Below are 16804 nucleotides of genomic sequence, written 5' to 3'. Positions count from 1 at the left end.
TCACAGCCTGGCTCCCTCCCCACAGGCCCCTAATCCATCTCACCCAGCAGGAAGCCAGTAAGCTGCCTTTTCAGCAGCCTTCCCCAGCCCGCTGAGGGCTCTGTGCCTTTCTATACCACCCTTGGCAGGAGCTGTGTCATACAAGCTGGAGAGAGCAGCCCCCGCATAGAGGTCATCGTGCCTAAGGCGGCTTCCAGCTCCAGCAGCCTCTCCTCCCTGGTCACCTCCCCAGGGTTCCCCCTTCTAATACACTGCCTGGCCATCCGTGGGCACTAACAGCCCTGGCTAACTCAGATCAAAGCCCCAAGCTGGGTCCAGGTGGGGGTAGGGATTCTAGAGGGACAGTGGGCAAGAGGCCAGAGTCTGGGGAAGTGTGGCAGGCAGGAGGGGGCCCCTCTGGCTCTGTGCCTTCGGTCCTTTTGGCTGGTCTCTCCATCTTTTCTCTCACTCCAGCCCCTGCCCCCCACTCCTCAGAGCTCATTCACAGCCTTCTCAGACCCACTGATGCAGCCCAGACTGAGGGCTGGAGGAGCCTGGCTCCTGCGGGGGCTACAGACCCTTCCTGGCCCACCACCACTAACCACTTCAGACGCGCAGAGAGCGCGAAGCCAGGGAGTGGGAGCGAAGAGGGGACTGACGGGATTCTTTCCCTCCTGCTGGGTTATATTTGGGTGACTACTTGTCACTCCTGGGCTGGGGAATTCACAGCTTAGATTATTTTAGGACAGGCTCTATTTCAGCCCCATAATCCCATGGTCCCTGCAAATACACTTTCACTGGTTCTGATTTTTGGCTTAGAAAATGTGGTCCTTCCATGGTTTAGTTCCTACTCTGCCCTCAGTCCTTCCCTTCCTTCCCTCTCCAGGAAAAGAGTACCCCCACCTAGGCCCCTTCTCCCCAGCCCAAACCCCAGCCCTGCCTCTTAGTCTCCGCTCCAGGAAGCCAGCCTGTTGCTGGCTTAGAGGAGAATTGGGGGTGCCTCTGGGAGGTCTGTTTGTAGTTCAGATTCTTCTCATTCCAGGCTCAGCAGGCTCCCTCTCAGGGAAGGGCCTGGGATGGAGGGGGAATCCTTGGGGCACAGCTGCCGGGAAGGGAAGCTTCCTGGAGAGAGGCAAGGGAAAGGGGTGTATTTTCTTCTTCTCTCAGTGACTCCCGTCCACAGGGTAGGACCTGCCTCTCCCAGTTCCACTCTCCCCCCGCCCCCACAAGTGGCCTCAACACTGAGTCCCTTCCCAATAGAAGCAGATATTCAGAGGGCTCAGCTCAGGTCTGTATCTCTTTTTTTTGCCTCCTAAGGAATCAGCTCCTGTCCTTTTGGGATGCTTAGAGATGTTTGGAAGGGTTGGGGGGCAGGTGTGTCAAAAGAGAGATGCCTGGAGAGTGATGGGTCAGTCCCAGCTCTAAATGGGCTTTGTCACTCTGTCCCCAAATCTGAAGTCCCCTGGTAGATTTTGACTTGAACCCGTCATTTACATACTTATCGCTCTGTACTGCCAGCTCTCGGGCCACAGAATTCCTCACCTGTTAATCCGAGGGACCGAGCCTTAGGGAAAGGCTTCTGGAACCCCTTAGGTCTTAGAAGTGTGATGTCTGCCCCAGTTTCCCTGGAAAACCCTCTCTCCAGCTGCCTCTGCCTGTGCTGGAGAGAGGAGGAAAAGCCAATACAAGACTAGTTCCAGTGTCCATGAAGGGAAGTGACTGTTCACTTACTACTTCGTCTGACACCCCCCCACACACACACACACCCTGTGAGGGGGAAGGCTGGCATCCGCACCTTGGAGACAAGGGTCTGAGCTTGGAAGAGTGTGAGTGACCTGTCCAGAGGGACGCAGTGAGGAAACAGGGAGCCAGGGTGCTGACGTCCTCTGTCCGTGGAGGCCGGCACCCTGCCCCAGCACGCTGCCTCACAGAAAGGGGGCCGACACAAATGACGGCCCCGTTTTTTTATTACCAAATCATAAGCATGTCATTCGGTAACATAACAATATCACACTCAAGCACACCATGTGCCATTTTAGGTGAAATGTTCAAATTAAAACTATAAATTATTACGCCAGTGATTATCTCCCTACCAACCACACTCAAGCAGGCCTTACTTCTGCCGGACCCTGTAAGTAGGTCTGCCTCCCTCCTATGCTTGTGTTTAGGGCTCTGGGTGACCTCTGGGCAACGTTCTGCTTCCAGGTTACAATAGCACATACCACCCTAAGCTTCCCCACCCAAATAATCGGCCCTACAAATCTATTTACTAATTCAATTCTCACTTCAAAGGGAATAAGACAGATGTAGCAGACCCATTCTGCAGATGGTAAAACTGATACTCAGAGAAGCTAAATGACTCATTGAAGGTCAGAGAGCTCATAAGTACCGAGGCTAGGACTCAAGCACTTAGATCTTCTTGGTCCACTTCATGGGTTCTCCCCATGATGTTCAATTTGATTTTCCTTTCACACCTTCTCATATTGGCAACTAAATATGGCTGTAAGGACCTGGATAATCTTAGCAAAACTGGAGGCTTGAAACTTGGAGCTTAGGAATCTGGATTGCTCATTTTTCCTCCTCAGAGTTTAGCTTCTCCTGTTCCTAACTGTGGGTTCCAGAGGTGGCCAAAGCAATCAGGGCAAGGGAGTCAGGCTGGGCGTCCATACTCCTAAGGGTGCTTAGGAGTCTCCAGACGACCCAGCCTAGGGAGTTGTTCAGGTCCAGCCCTACTTGTAGAGGGCGAGCACCTATTATAGACCACTGTATACACCTACTATACAGGCACTAGGGCATGCACGAAAACTAAGACATAACCCTCTGCCCTCAAGAGACCATCTTGTTGAGAGTGGGGCTTATTAGACACACACAAATAACACACGCCAAATGCTAAATGCCAGAAGCATGAACCCAGACAAAGGAGGGTGGGAATGAGATCAGGGAAGCACCACAAAGAAGGGGCCTTAAAAGCTTTATAATGAGTCCTGGCTGGTGTGGCTCAGTGGATTGAGTGCTGACCTGTGAACCAAAGGGTTGCTGGTTCGATTCCCAGTGAGGGCACAGGCTTGCGTTGTGGGCCAGGTCCCCAGTAGGGGGCGAACAAGAGGCAACCACACATTGATGTTTTTATCCCTCTCTTCCTCCCTTTCCCTCTCTCTAAAAATAAATTTTAAAAATCTTTAAAAAGAGAGGTCCACTGGGCCAAAGACATGGAGTATGAAAGTACCAAGTGTTCTGCCCTGTGCAGTTCATGGGTAAAGTCAGGATTGGGGGCAAGAAGGAAAAACCATTCAGCATGCTTTATGCAAAAGGATGTTTAATTACTTAATGAACCTGCTATGGACTAAATTGTGCCCCCCTCCCCATTCATATGTTGTCGCTCTAATCCTCAATTTGATCGTATTTGGAGACAGGGGTTTTAGGAGGTAATTAAGGTTAAATGAGGCCATAAAGGTGGAGTCCTAATCCAGTAGGCCTGGTGGCTTTACAAGAAGAGAAAAAGATTTCTCTTTCTGCATGCTCCCTCCCAAGGAAAGGCCGTGGGAGCACACAGCAAAAAGGCAGCCGTCTGCACTCCAGGAAGGGGGCCGTACCCTGGACTTTTGGCCTCTGGAACCGAGGCAGTAAGTGTCTGCTGTGTGGGCCACTCAGTCTGCCGTATTTCCCCCCATGGCATGAGCAGACTAAGCCAACAGGGAACCAGGTGCTTGCAAAACTGTCGATGGACCGGAGGAGCAGACTTTATAATGAAGCCACAGAAGTGACCCTCCGGTAGGAGCTACCACCTCTGCTGCAATCAGGTAGCAAGAATCAGGAGGCGGCTGCTGGGACTGAGGTCAAGGATGTAACCCTGAAGCCCCATGGGAACCTGTACCATCACAGAGAGGGAACACTGGGTGCTGCTGCCGGGGAAAACCCTATTCCAGGACCTCATCTACCGGCAGAAATAGCCAGAGCAGCAAGAACATGGCCTCACCTGCCTTCCACCTACCAAGTCTCAAATGAATAATGCCTTTTTCATCTAGAACTCTAGCTGCTAGAGAGGCTGAGAGATGAGATACTGGGAGCTCCAACTGCTGCAGTAGAGGAGGGCACCTAGAAGGAAGTGGGAGGTCCGTTTTGTCTAGCACGATGTGGCGAGTGCGGAGGTTCATGCTGGAAAGATATGTTGGGGTTTGAGTTTGAAGGGCAGTTGAGTGAGTTTGGAGTAGGAGACAGAGGGGACTGGGCAGCTGCCAGGATTAACCAGAGCTCTGAAAGCTAATTGGGGTGTGTGGAAAGCAGATAGCCATAGCGCGTGTAGAAGAATCACTGGCGTGGCTCAGTGGACTGAGCGCTGGCCTGTGACCCCAGAGGTCACCAGTTCCATTCCAGGCCAGGACATGGGCCTGGGGGCCAGGTCTTCAGTTAGGGGCATGTGAGTGGCAACCAACTGATGTTTCTCTCCCTCTCTTTCTCCCTCACTTCCCATCTTTCTAAAAAGAAAGAAATAAAGTCATTTAAAAAAATCACTTGGAGATTCTAAATTCCGATCATTGGGCGGGCACAGGGGTTTGTATCCATAACAGACGAACCCTGCCTGGTACCCCTTCTCCCACGGTTCTGACCCTTGTACCCTGAGCTCTTAAGAACACAGTCCTGGGATAGGAACTCACTTAGTGCTGTGAGCTCTGAAATGGTTTGCTGTGTGGGGGCCACGTGCCAAATTGGTCCCTTCTCCTTCCTGAGAGCTAGTCCTGAAGGTTGCATGCTTGGAGCCTGAAAAATACCAGTGAGGGAGGGGAGCAGGGGAAGGGGCTGTGCCTGGAACCTGGGAGTCCAGGGATTTTTAACCCCCACCCTCCCACTGAGGACTAAGGGTTTGGTCAGCAACGCACACAAACACTGCCTTCAGTCTCTGCCCACCTTCTTCTCTACCTGGGCCCTAGCACTGGCCTGTAGGAGCCTTTGATGATTGCCCAGTTCCCACTGGAGCCCACCTTAAACGTGGAGGGGTTTGACAGAGAAGCAGCAAGGTGAACGAGAAACGGGACAGGAGAGCGACAGAGGAGAGGGGGCACTCCAGTCCAAAGCGGCCTGGGGTCCCCGCCCAATGTGGTCCATAGCACACACTAAATTTCAGCACAAGATAACCTATTAAAATAGGTGTTCATTTTCTTTCTCAGTCATTTCCTTGGTTCCTTCTCCCTCTCTTCCTGGCTCCCAACCCCCAGCTCTGAGGGAAAGGCCATAGACAGATGAAGAGGTTCTGGCCTCCTCTCCATACCCCAGCCACACAACTCTGGGGAAGGGGTCTCTCCAAGTCAGCAGGGCTGAGACAGTGCGGCCAGGCTGCCTGGGCAAAGGGGCTTTCCTCCTTCCCAGGGGTCTCCTCTCACTCGCAGCTTCTGAAACCCAGGGCCCCCTTTAGAAGCATCTGCAGCCCAGCTTCGACAGGGTCCCCCAGGCCTTGCTGCTCTGGGCTGATTCTCCCAGGACAAAAACAGGCTTTCAGCTTGGGGGAGGGAGTCGGCCTCCCCACCCCCCATTAACACCACAAAGTCCAAGGAAGAAGGGGGAGTGGGCAGGGCTGGGGGGGATGGTGGTTAGAGAGCCAGGTCGTTGCTAGTAAATCAAAGTTGGTTTCCCAGATGGAGCTGCAGCCCCTTTGATTTCTCAAGTCGCCCCCCCTCCCCCGCAGCCTCCCCTCCCCCCCCAGCTCCATGGTTTCAATTCCTCCCTGAAAAGCAGTGGGGCCTCCTTTCAAACCAGCCCGGCTCCTCCAACTCCCAACAACAGCTTAAGTTACAGGAAAGAGAAAGGGGAGGGGGTGAGGTAGCCCAGCCTAGAGGGAAAGGAGAGAACTTCTGGGAGAAGCAAGGGGGACAAGGGAGAGTGGGAAGAAAGAGAGAGGAAGGCCCTGTTAAGAGACGGGTTTGGCCAGGAATGGAAGTCTGTGTCCTGCCGGAGCAGGAGGGGTGCCCCAACCGGAAAGCAAACTTGCCCCAGCCCTTCTTTCCCAGTGAGCACTCCCACTCATCACTCCCGAAGGCCCCTCCACACCTACAAGTCTATGATGATTCAAGCTCTCCTGTTCCTCTCCTCTTGGCAGTAGGTTCTAGAAGGTTCCAGGAGACAAAATATTTGACTGATTCCCAGGGATGTTTCTTTCTTGGACCGAGAAGACACAGTCACCCCGAAAAACCTCACTAACCAAACTCAGCACCGGTGTTGCTGCTTTGTTTTCTCCAGTCTGCGCTGAACAGCCCACACCTTGCTTTTGCTCTGCCCAGGCCTGGGCTAATTAAAGTCTTTAATTAATAGATCATCTGTTATATCACTTTAATCCTTTTATGGCTCATTGTGGCATCCAGAGGCCTCAGGGAAGGGTGCTGGAGAGATAACAATGGAGCCCAGCTAACTCCCGCTCCGTCCTCAGAGCAGGGGGCAGCCTCGGAACTTGGCAGGGGGTGGGATGAGGCGCACTGAAGGGGACCAACAGTGGGCAGGAAGCGGGAGGTCCGAGAGTCCTGGACCGGATTTTTCTGTGGCCCATTGTAAGGGCCTGTTTCCAGAAAGCTAAATAAAGGATGGGGTTCAGGGAGACGGAATTGGGTGTCTCACCCAAAGGTGGATTCCAGGTCTTGGTGGCCAGGCTCAAGGAGAGAGCAGGAAATGGAAGATTCTCACAAGGCAGAGAAACACCTTGTGGGTTGGGGGAGGGGGTAGCCAACTAGATTCTCTGAAGGCTCAAACATGTTTTCCACCTACCCCATTGAGAATAGACTGTCTTGCTACTGAAAGAATAAAACCTTTGAGGGATTTCTAAATATCTGAAATAATGTTCTCTTCCTCACTTCTCCCCATGCTGAACAGATTTGCACACCCCTTCCCCTTCAGAAGGGAGGGACCTCAGTGCTTTGGGAAAGAACGCTGACCTGGGGCTGAGGGAACAAAGAGAACCCATAACTCTACTAAGGAGGGTGATTTCTCTGGAAGAAAGGGGGTCCAACAGGAAAGAAGCAAGGGGACGAGGGCACATGCAATACCTAAACTCGTCCCCTTGGCAAAATGAAAGGCCAGAGACAAGAGGATTTTTGCATAAGAGTGGGGCGCCTTGGGCAGAGGCCCCAGATTCCTTAGTTGGGAGACGTTCCCTGCGCTCTCTGAGCGTACCTGCGCTGTGCTGGGTATTGCCGACAGGTTGTCATCGTAGTTATCTGTAACACTCAAGTCTCCCACCTTGTCCGGGTGACGTCAAGCAAGGACAGTTTCAAAGTCCACACACATTCTCACAGTCCCCCACATCGATCAACATTTTTCTGATTCTCTTATACTGCCGAGGGAGCGGAAGCTAAGGAAGGAAAAATGACTGGCCTCAGGCCACTCAGCAGGTGTGGGCGGAGCCAAGGCTGCAGCCTAGAGGTTCTGAGCCCCAGACCAGGTTTCTTTTTGCTACGCCCCTGCGGACCCTCTCGCGGAGTGGAGTCTGTGGCGTCTTTACAGTGGGCACTCAGCACTTATCCCGGATATCGGATCTGTAAGCCCAGAAGTGACAGGTGCGTCCCAGGATTTGGGGGAAAAGTGGCGTTGGCACTGTGCACTGGGGACACACAGGCTCCGGGCCCACAGCGGGAGCCCAAGACCAACCTGAAGTGTTTCTCAGGGAGGAGCAGCCGCGTGAGTCGCCAGAAAACTGTTGCTACCGCTACATTCTGAGCTCCCTGAAGCTGGAGCCTAGGTCTCTGCTGACTTTGTCTGCTCTGCATATAGTAGGTGCTCAATAATTAACTGGATAAGATAATAGTTTTGTTATTTACCAAACTTTCAGCTTAAGATCAGATTAAGTGAGCACTGTACACTGTATTATTTAATTCTCGCAACTGAGAAGAGGTAAGTAAAAATTCTGACTTGAGGCTCGCAGACCAGGAATAACAAGCCCTGTGACATTCTATTTTGGCCTTACCACTCCATTTATTTCACCCACCATGCCCTCGCACACACTGTTCCCTTTGTCCAGAATGCCCTTCCCTGTCCTGAGATGATGGGTTCATGTTTCTATACCTAGCACCTTATCCATAGGATCTGATACTTGCTGGCCTCTCTTTCCCTCATCCTGCTCTACTCATTCCAACCACACAGGCCTCTGCTACCCTCCCCCACTCAGAGTGTCACTCCCACAATGCTTTTCCAGCACCATGGCCTTTCTCTTTTAAAAAAAAAATATTTTATTTATTTTTAGAGAGAGGAGAAGGGAAGGAGAAAAGGATAGAAACATCAATGTGTGGTTGCCTTTCACGTGCCCCCAACTGAAGACCTGGCCTGCAGCCTAGGCATATGCCCTGACTGGGAACTGAACCAGCGACCCTCTGATTCGCAGGCCCGTGCTCAATCCACTGAGCTATGCCAGCTGGGGCACAGCTGTTCTCTTCACAGCACTAAAACCTGTGGCGATTTTACATCCATTTAAATGATCAGTGATTGTGTGATGAATGTCTCTCCCACTAGAATATAAGCTCCACAGCACAGGGGTCGGATCTGGCAGTCAACGTGTATTTGTTAAGTGCTAAAAGCACACAATTCTCATAGACATTAGGGGGTGTGTGGTGCACAGGACAGAACGTAGTTCTAAGAGCCAAGCAGGCCTGGCTTTAAATCTTAGTTCTGCCACTTATCATGCGACCTCAAGAAAGTGGCCAGCCCGGCTGGTGTAGCTCAGTGGATTGAGCACGGGCCTGCGAAGCAAAGGGTCGCAGGTTCGATTCCCAGTCAGGGCACATGCCTGGGTTGTGGGCAGGTCCCCAGTGGGGGATACATGGGAGGCAACCACACATTGATGTTTCTCTCCCACTCTTTCTCCTTCCCTTCCACTCTCTCAAATAAATAAATAAATATTTTTTAAAAAGAAAGTGGCCAAATTTCACCTAAGGTCAAATTCTACACCCAGAGCCCTGACTGGTGTGGCTCAGTGGGTTGGGCGTCCTCCCACAAACTGAAAGGTCATCAGTTCGATTCCATTCAGGGCAGATGCCTGGGTTGTGGGCCAGGGGCCCTGTTGGGGGACGGTGATGGAGAGGCAACCCATTGATGTTTCTCTCCCTCTCTTCTTCCCTTCTCCTTACTCTATAAAATAAATAAATAAAATCTTTAAAACAATTTCTCATCCATAAACAAAACGCCATACACATTTTGTAGACATATACATAATGTATGTGCGGTACTTAGTAGGAGTTCAAGAAATGGTAGCGGTTACCTTAGGAACCCAAGAATGCTTGTTGATTGAATAGTAATTTATGTAACTTCTTGTTCTGAAAGGCGCTTGGTGATTATGACATGTATCTTTTTCACTCAGAAGTTGTGTTGGATGTGTAGTCTCCTATTTTGAAAATCTGTTGGGTTATTCCCACTTCACAGATGGGGAAACCTTCAAAGAAGTCAAGTGACTGTCCCAAGGCCACCCTGCTGGGGATAGTTAGGGAGCAGGTCCAGGTCAGTGTTCAAGCTGATTAAAAAGGAGAATCAGAGCTAAGTGCTGTATCTGCCAAATGACATCACGAAACATTTCAATGGACAGTCTGTTAGTTTCCTTCAGTTGCAGATCTGCTTTGATCAAAGGGCAGGTAGGTGGAGTGGCGTGTGCTGTGGGGAGGCCTGTAGTCTGAAGATGCGGGTTCTGGTCCTGTGCCCCCTCAGTCCCCTCACATGGAGGATAAAAGTAACCATGAGATATCTTGGTTCCTTATTTCATGTAAAAGTGCTAGGTAAATGTGGGGTCTTCATAGAATTACTCTCAAACACTTGAAGGGCAGGATGCTACCATTTTTCTCTCTGTTCCCTACAACCTACCACTGTGGTTTGAAATCAGGAAGCCTCATAAAAATGTGCTGAAGGAATAAAAGGCAGACTGAGTGAATGGAACACCTTATTTCTTTTTTCCGGCTCCAGCTCCCCCTTTACCTTGGGAGTGGCTGGGGAAGGATGTCACTCAAGCCTGGCCTTAGGGCAGGAAAACAAGTCTGTTGTGGAAGGAAATTGAAGATGCTGCATTTCCATTGGAGATTTGCTCTCAATTTCCTACTTGGAGTATAGGAGCTAGCTTATTCATTTTTGTTTTCACAGCTCAGCTCTCAGGCTTGGCACCAGCTCTCAGGATGCCCTGGAGGAGGTAAAGCAGGAGAGGAGGTCTGAAGAGCAGCACCTCGAGCTTAGCCAGAGCCAGGTGGAGCGGAAGAGCACAACTTTCCCATCCCCAGATGGCTCCCGAACAAAAAAATCCTGGTTTTGAAGGAAACTTTTTTCCTAAAGTAACAAAAAGGCAACATCTGCAGGATAGATAAGGGGCATTGTCACACTGTAAAGAACCTGAAAAATCTGTACTGCATATTATTCAATCAGGGGGGAAAAATCAAATCCTGTTAATCTGGATCCGTTGTATGTATCCACTCAGAATTTTCTTTCTTTCTCCCTACTCTTTCCTTTTCCCCCCCCTTACCTTTTTGGTTGTTTTGTTTTCAAGTCAATCTTTTTCTAGATTGGTGCATGAAACAGCTCACCAAGCTTGGAGGATTTGGCCCATACTGAGAAGCAAAGGGGTTTTCTAAACTCAATTTTCTTTCTTCTTTTTAAGTGATCCCCCTTCCCTTGGGAGAGACAATAGAAATAATTGATCCATCATCCAGTATCAGGCCCCAGAGATTTACATGCAAATCCCCCCTCTCCTCCCCAGACCCCCCACCCCTCATATTTAAAATCCAAGAAGGGGGAAAAAAAAGAAGAAAGCCCCTTTAAACTAGCAGGAACCCTGCTGGCCACTCACCCCAAACCAGGTGAGAGATAGCAGGGGGTGACAATCCGCAACCCCCAGCCTCTTCCCTCGCCACTCACACTACCCCTTTCTGGTGTGGAATCACTTAAGATTTGGGTAAAACGTTCCTCTCTCCCAGGAGACGATATCTGGAAGCTTTTTAGGGGGCGGAGGCAGAGCTGGGGAGAGAAGAGTAAAACGGCCTAAGAAAGTCATCCTCCGCCCCCCACCATTAACCTTCGATTAAGACCTCCTCGTTATGGCAACTAAACTTTACTTTGCATAATTAAGATTTGCCTCGGAAGAAGGGGGAGGGAGAAGCCGTAGCTCCCGGCCATTCTCCTTCACCTCACCTCCTCCCACCCCCCGCCCCAACCCCTCCAGCTCTGGGCCTCTAAGTTCCTGAGTTTTCTCACTTTGAGGTGCCACCAAACACAAAGAACCATAATGGGCTCCTTTGTGCTCGCTACGGGGCAATTACGCCCCGGAGTCCAGGCTCCTTTAAGAGCCTCTTAAAGAGACAGGCTCTCATTTTTCAGAGGGTTATTTAGGAGTGTGTGTAGAGGAGGGGCCAGGCAAACTCCTAGGGATCTACATACAGAGTGAAGTGAAACTTTTGTCTGGACTACATGAGAAGGGGCTAAGATAAAAAGTCTTCGTTACCAGTTAGCTTTTTAGAAATGTCTCTTTGAAGAAAAAATTTTTTGACTTTAGATTTTTCACTTGATCTGAAAAATTGGACTGAAATAGGTGGGGTTTGAGGAGCTGGGGCGGACGCAAGGATTTAAAGAGGCCCTGCTCTGGAGAGCGCCTTGGCCTCCAGAAGAAAAGTGACTTGGGTCCGCCGCAGCGCTGGGGGATGAGTGCCTACGATTTCGTCTCCGCGACTCGGGAGAAATCCCGAACCGGGCAAACAGCCCTTAATATAATAATAGCATGTCCCTTTAAAAAGCAAAAGGAGGGGGGAAAGTTTTGTTGGCATCTGGTTTCTGATCTCATTATATTGTGGTCGACCAATCCAGCCCTCGGGGCTGGTCCTCGGGTTTAAATCTGATTGGCCAAGAGCAAATTTTGGGATGGTGCTTAGACCTCGACGGGGCGGTTTCAAGGTTCCCTTTTTTGGGGGGCTGAGGGGAGGGCGGGGCCGCCGGCGGGGGCCCCCTTGAAACCGACTAATTGGGATCGGAGAGGCCGAGGTGAGGGCTGGAGGAAGGCACAAAGGAGTCGCTGGGCGGAGAAGGGAGGGGAGAGGCAAGAGGAGGAGGAAGAAGAGGAGAGAGAGCAAGCAGCCCGCGGTGTCTTCGGCTGCTCAGTCCGACTGAGACGAGCTAGCGGGCAGGCGCGCCGCCCCCTCCCCCGCCCGGCCTCCCCAACTCAGCGGCCGCGAGCAAAGTTTGCAAAGAGGCGCGGGAGGCGGCAGCCGCGGTGAGGCGGCGGCGGGGAAGGCGCGCGGTCTCGGGACTGGGGGCGGGGGCGGGGGGCCGCCCGAGAGCTGGGTAGGGGGCGGCGGCCAGCATGCGGCCCCGCAGCGCCCTGCCCCGCCTGCTGCTGCCGCTGCTGCTGCTGCCCGCCGCGGGGCCGGCCCAGTTCCACGGAGAGAAGGGTATCTCCATTCCGGACCACGGCTTCTGCCAGCCCATCTCCATCCCGCTGTGCACGGACATTGCCTACAACCAGACCATTATGCCCAACCTTCTGGGCCATACGAACCAGGAGGACGCGGGCTTGGAGGTACACCAGTTCTACCCGTTGGTGAAAGTGCAGTGCTCGCCCGAACTGCGCTTTTTCTTGTGCTCCATGTACGCACCCGTGTGCACGGTGCTGGAGCAGGCCATCCCGCCGTGCCGCTCCATTTGCGAGCGCGCACGACAGGGCTGCGAGGCGCTCATGAACAAGTTCGGTTTCCAGTGGCCCGAACGTCTGCGCTGCGAGCACTTCCCACGCCACGGTGCCGAGCAGATCTGCGTGGGCCAGAACCACTCGGAGGACGGCGCGCCGGCGCTACTCACCACTGCGCCGCCACCCGGCCTGCAGCCGGGCGCTGGGGGTACCCCCGGCGGCCCGGGCGGCGGAGGCTCGCCCCCGCGCTACGCCACGCTGGAACACCCGTTTCATTGCCCGCGCGTGCTCAAGGTGCCGTCCTATCTCAGCTACAAGTTCCTGGGCGAGCGCGACTGCGCGGCGCCGTGCGAGCCGGCGCGGCCCGACGGCTCCATGTTCTTCTCACAGGAGGAGACGCGTTTCGCGCGTCTCTGGATCCTCACCTGGTCAGTGCTGTGCTGCGCCTCCACTTTCTTCACCGTTACTACATACCTGGTGGACATGCAGCGCTTCCGCTACCCCGAGCGGCCCATCATCTTTCTGTCCGGCTGCTACACGATGGTGTCCGTGGCTTATATCGCGGGCTTCGTGCTCCAGGAACGCGTGGTGTGCAACGAGCGCTTCTCCGAGGACGGCTACCGCACGGTGGTTCAGGGCACCAAGAAGGAGGGCTGCACCATCCTCTTCATGATGCTCTACTTCTTCAGCATGGCCAGTTCCATCTGGTGGGTCATCCTGTCGCTCACCTGGTTCCTGGCGGCGGGCATGAAGTGGGGCCACGAGGCCATCGAGGCCAACTCGCAGTACTTTCATCTGGCCGCGTGGGCCGTGCCGGCGGTCAAGACAATCACTATCCTGGCCATGGGCCAGATTGACGGCGACCTGCTGAGCGGCGTGTGCTTCGTGGGCCTCAATAGCCTGGACCCGCTGCGGGGCTTCGTGCTGGCCCCGCTCTTCGTCTACCTGTTCATAGGCACGTCCTTCCTTCTGGCCGGTTTCGTGTCGCTGTTCCGCATCCGCACCATCATGAAGCACGATGGCACCAAGACGGAGAAGCTGGAGCGGCTCATGGTGCGCATCGGCGTCTTCTCGGTGCTCTACACGGTGCCCGCCACCATCGTCATCGCCTGCTACTTCTACGAGCAGGCCTTCCGGGAGCACTGGGAGCGCTCGTGGGTGAGCCAGCACTGCAAGAGCCTGGCCATCCCGTGCCCAGCGCACTACACGCCGCGCATGTCCCCCGACTTCACCGTCTACATGATCAAATACCTCATGACGCTCATCGTGGGCATCACGTCGGGCTTCTGGATCTGGTCCGGCAAGACGCTGCACTCGTGGAGGAAGTTCTATACGCGCCTCACCAACAGCCGGCACGGAGAGACCACCGTGTGAGGGGGTGTCCCCAGGCCCGGGCCGCACCGCGCTTTCCTCCGCCCCGGGTGGGGGGGTTCCTACAGACTCCTTATTTTATTTTTTTAAATAAAGAACAGTCGAAACCATTTCTTTTTTAGGTCGCTTTTTAAAGATAACTCTGCCCAACACCCCCGCCAGGTTTGTAATTAAAACTGTAAATAGTCTTTGTAAATTTAATTATATATTTTCTATTTAAAAGAAAAAAGGGAAAAAAAAGCGATGGGCGCCAGGGCTGAGGCCTGGGGGAGGGGGAGTTGAGGGGGGGTTCTTGCCTTTCTTCAGCGCCCTTGCAATCACCACGCCCCACTTTGGTTAGGAGGGTTTAGTGATTTGATCTAAAGCCAAGTTGGTGAGCCTTTTCTCTGACGCTGGGCCTGGGGAAGCTGGTGGATATTTTTGAACAAGACTTGGATTCTTGTTTTACTTCCCTTCCCCCCTTTCTCTCCGCACTTGTCTCCTAACCTCGATCTTTGTTAGAGCCTTCCCTGCGGAGATGAAGACGGGGGGGGGGGGGGGGGAAACCACCAAACCAACGGGTGGGGTGGCGAGGAGGGGCAGAGAGCGTAGGCCCACGTTGGCTCACTCCTCGGCAGACAGGAAGACCTTTCTCCTAACTTTTCTTCTATTCGACTCACTGCCCCCAAGCGCTGGGACTGGGCCGAAGGTGCTTTGGAGTGTGTTTTGAAAGTAACCTCCCTCCCCCACACGCTACCTTGAATACCGATCCTGACCCCTTACCACATTTTTAGGGGAGTATTATTAGCTTGCGAGTGTTGGGGTTTGGTGATGCCCTGTATCCTTCCCCTGATTCCTTCCGAGGCTTGCCTCCCAATCCCACCTCCTCAACTGAATCTTCTCTGGCATTCATTCAGGTTAGCAGTTTGTGGGGTGGTTTGTGTCTTACGGGAGGGTTTTTGTTGTTGTTTAGGGCTTTTTTTTCTCTCGAAAAGCAATAAAAAATGGGTTGGGTTGGAGAGGGGGGACAGATGGGTAGGTGGGGATTTTAGTTTTCCTTTGACAAAAGACTGGTTTATTTTCAAACTTGTCCAGAAAAGGGGGTGGGGGGTGGGGAAAGGTGGGTCTGTTGCTTTGGAAGCAGGCTCTGGGCAGGCTCTTTGTGACTGTGGGGGTGGGGTTGAGTGTTTACATGACATTCTATATCACAAGATTGATAGGATGTTTATAACAGCTGTTTCTTATCTTCCTCCTACCCCCCACAAATAAAAGTCAAGACTTTTTCTTTAAGTATCTTTGACATTGGTATGAGAATTGCAGTTTCCAATACACATCATCTCCCTCAACCATTTGGGATATTTTAGAATTTTAATCCTAAAGAATTGATTTGAGGGCGGGGGGGGGGCGGGGGGTGGGACACCTATGCCACAGAACTCAGTTTTTTGCCATTTCCTGTTTCTTGATAATAGCGCAAATTAAAAGCTAATAATCATAATAATAAAGTACATTTAATTATCTTCTAGAGGTCTAGGCCTTTAATTGTATTTAACAGGGTTGTAACATTTTATTAGTTTAACCAAACCACATCCCCCCTTCACTCTCCCCCAGTTGTTCCTTTGGGGATGGGGAGAGAAGAGGAGACCTTGCTTTTTTAGCTCAGTGGTGATGGGGAAATCGTGCCTTGCCACCCTTTGTTGGCAGCCTTTGGGACAAAGGAGAAAGTAAGTCAGAACCCCCACTGCCAAGTGTTTGCGTGTGTTAGTTTATGTTGGGGGAGGGGACCTGGAAATGTTTGGTGGTAATTGAAGTCGTATGTGGGGCTTTGTTTGGGATTGTATGAAGTCTGAGGGTTTCGGCAGAGCCCCTTTCCCAAAATACATAACCTTCCCCCAGACCGCTTGTGCTGGTGGCCAGAATTATCCGTTGAAACTAGCTTTTCCTCAAATGATATGTGTGAAGTCCCAACCTAAGATTCCCCTCAACTGTCAAAAGTAGGCGGGTAAAATGTCACAAGGCTTAGGCTCCATTTGTTGCAGGATTCTATTAGAAAGGAACCCCACAAGGGCTGCAGGAAAGAGTTAAATTACAAATTGTGAGTGCCTCTCCTGGAAAGAAAGGGGCAAGCCTGTGAACGGGGGTGTGGGGAGGACCCCCACCTCTAAGGGCCCAGCACCCCAGCTCTGTGTGCTTTTAGGGACACCTGTCAGTGGCACCCGTGCTGTCAGCAGGAGGAGATGGTAGATGAGCAGCAAATGACTTCCTTCCGCAAGTGGTGGTGGGAGAGAATTTTGGTGAAGATTGTTCTCAACCCCCTCCCTTAAAGTCTCCGGCCACCAGAGGGGAAGTCGGCCCAAGAAAACGCGGCGCGGGGGGCGGGGAGCTTTATGGTGATGGCAGAAGGAAGGATAGATGATAATTGCCTCTGGGACAGGAGAGGCCTTCTCCACATCCTCCCCCTCTCCAAAGGGTGGCCTAGGGCAGAACGGCCTTATGGAAAACAGCAGGGAGCCTTCTCCGAGGCTGCTTTCACTGCACTGATGTAACAGCTCTTGGAGGAGGGGAAGTAGGTGTCAGCCCATGGCGTGGGGGTTTAGGGGAGAAAGTGCCTGGAGCTCACCCACCCGAGCTCACTGCCACACCTGGAGATGGGTCGCTCCTCTCTTGTATGGAAAACTCAACATACAGGCTTGGAGGTCTGCTTCTGCAAATCTCTAGGTTGCCCTAAGGGTAGTTGTAAGTACATTGGTACCTCCCTTTGGAAGAGGGAGGCTTTGGTGGAGGGTCAAGGGCCCAGAAGAAAAACCCTTCACTTGAGGCCCCTGAGTGAAGGTCTCAGACACCCCGGGACAGGCC

The 16804-nt window shown here is 52.5% G+C and overlaps 1 protein-coding gene across 1 annotated transcript; it reads left to right on the top strand.

The window, feature by feature from the left end:
* Positions 1 to 11862: 11862 nt before the first annotated feature.
* On the top strand, positions 11863 to 14178 carry FZD2 (frizzled class receptor 2). The gene has a single exon (XM_037067532.1). It carries the CDS (start codon positions 12278 to 12280, stop codon positions 13973 to 13975), a length of 1698 nt encoding a protein of 565 aa, XP_036923427.1. The 5' UTR covers positions 11863 to 12277; the 3' UTR covers positions 13976 to 14178.
* Positions 14179 to 16804: the final 2626 nt, after the last annotated feature.

This window comes from Sturnira hondurensis, unplaced genomic scaffold (genome assembly GCF_014824575.4).
Source record: "Sturnira hondurensis isolate 20B ecotype Veracruz unplaced genomic scaffold, ASM1482457v3 Scaffold0001221, whole genome shotgun sequence".
Taxonomy (NCBI): domain Eukaryota; kingdom Metazoa; phylum Chordata; class Mammalia; order Chiroptera; family Phyllostomidae; genus Sturnira; species Sturnira hondurensis.
This window is presented reverse-complemented; position numbering and strand designations above follow the sequence as displayed.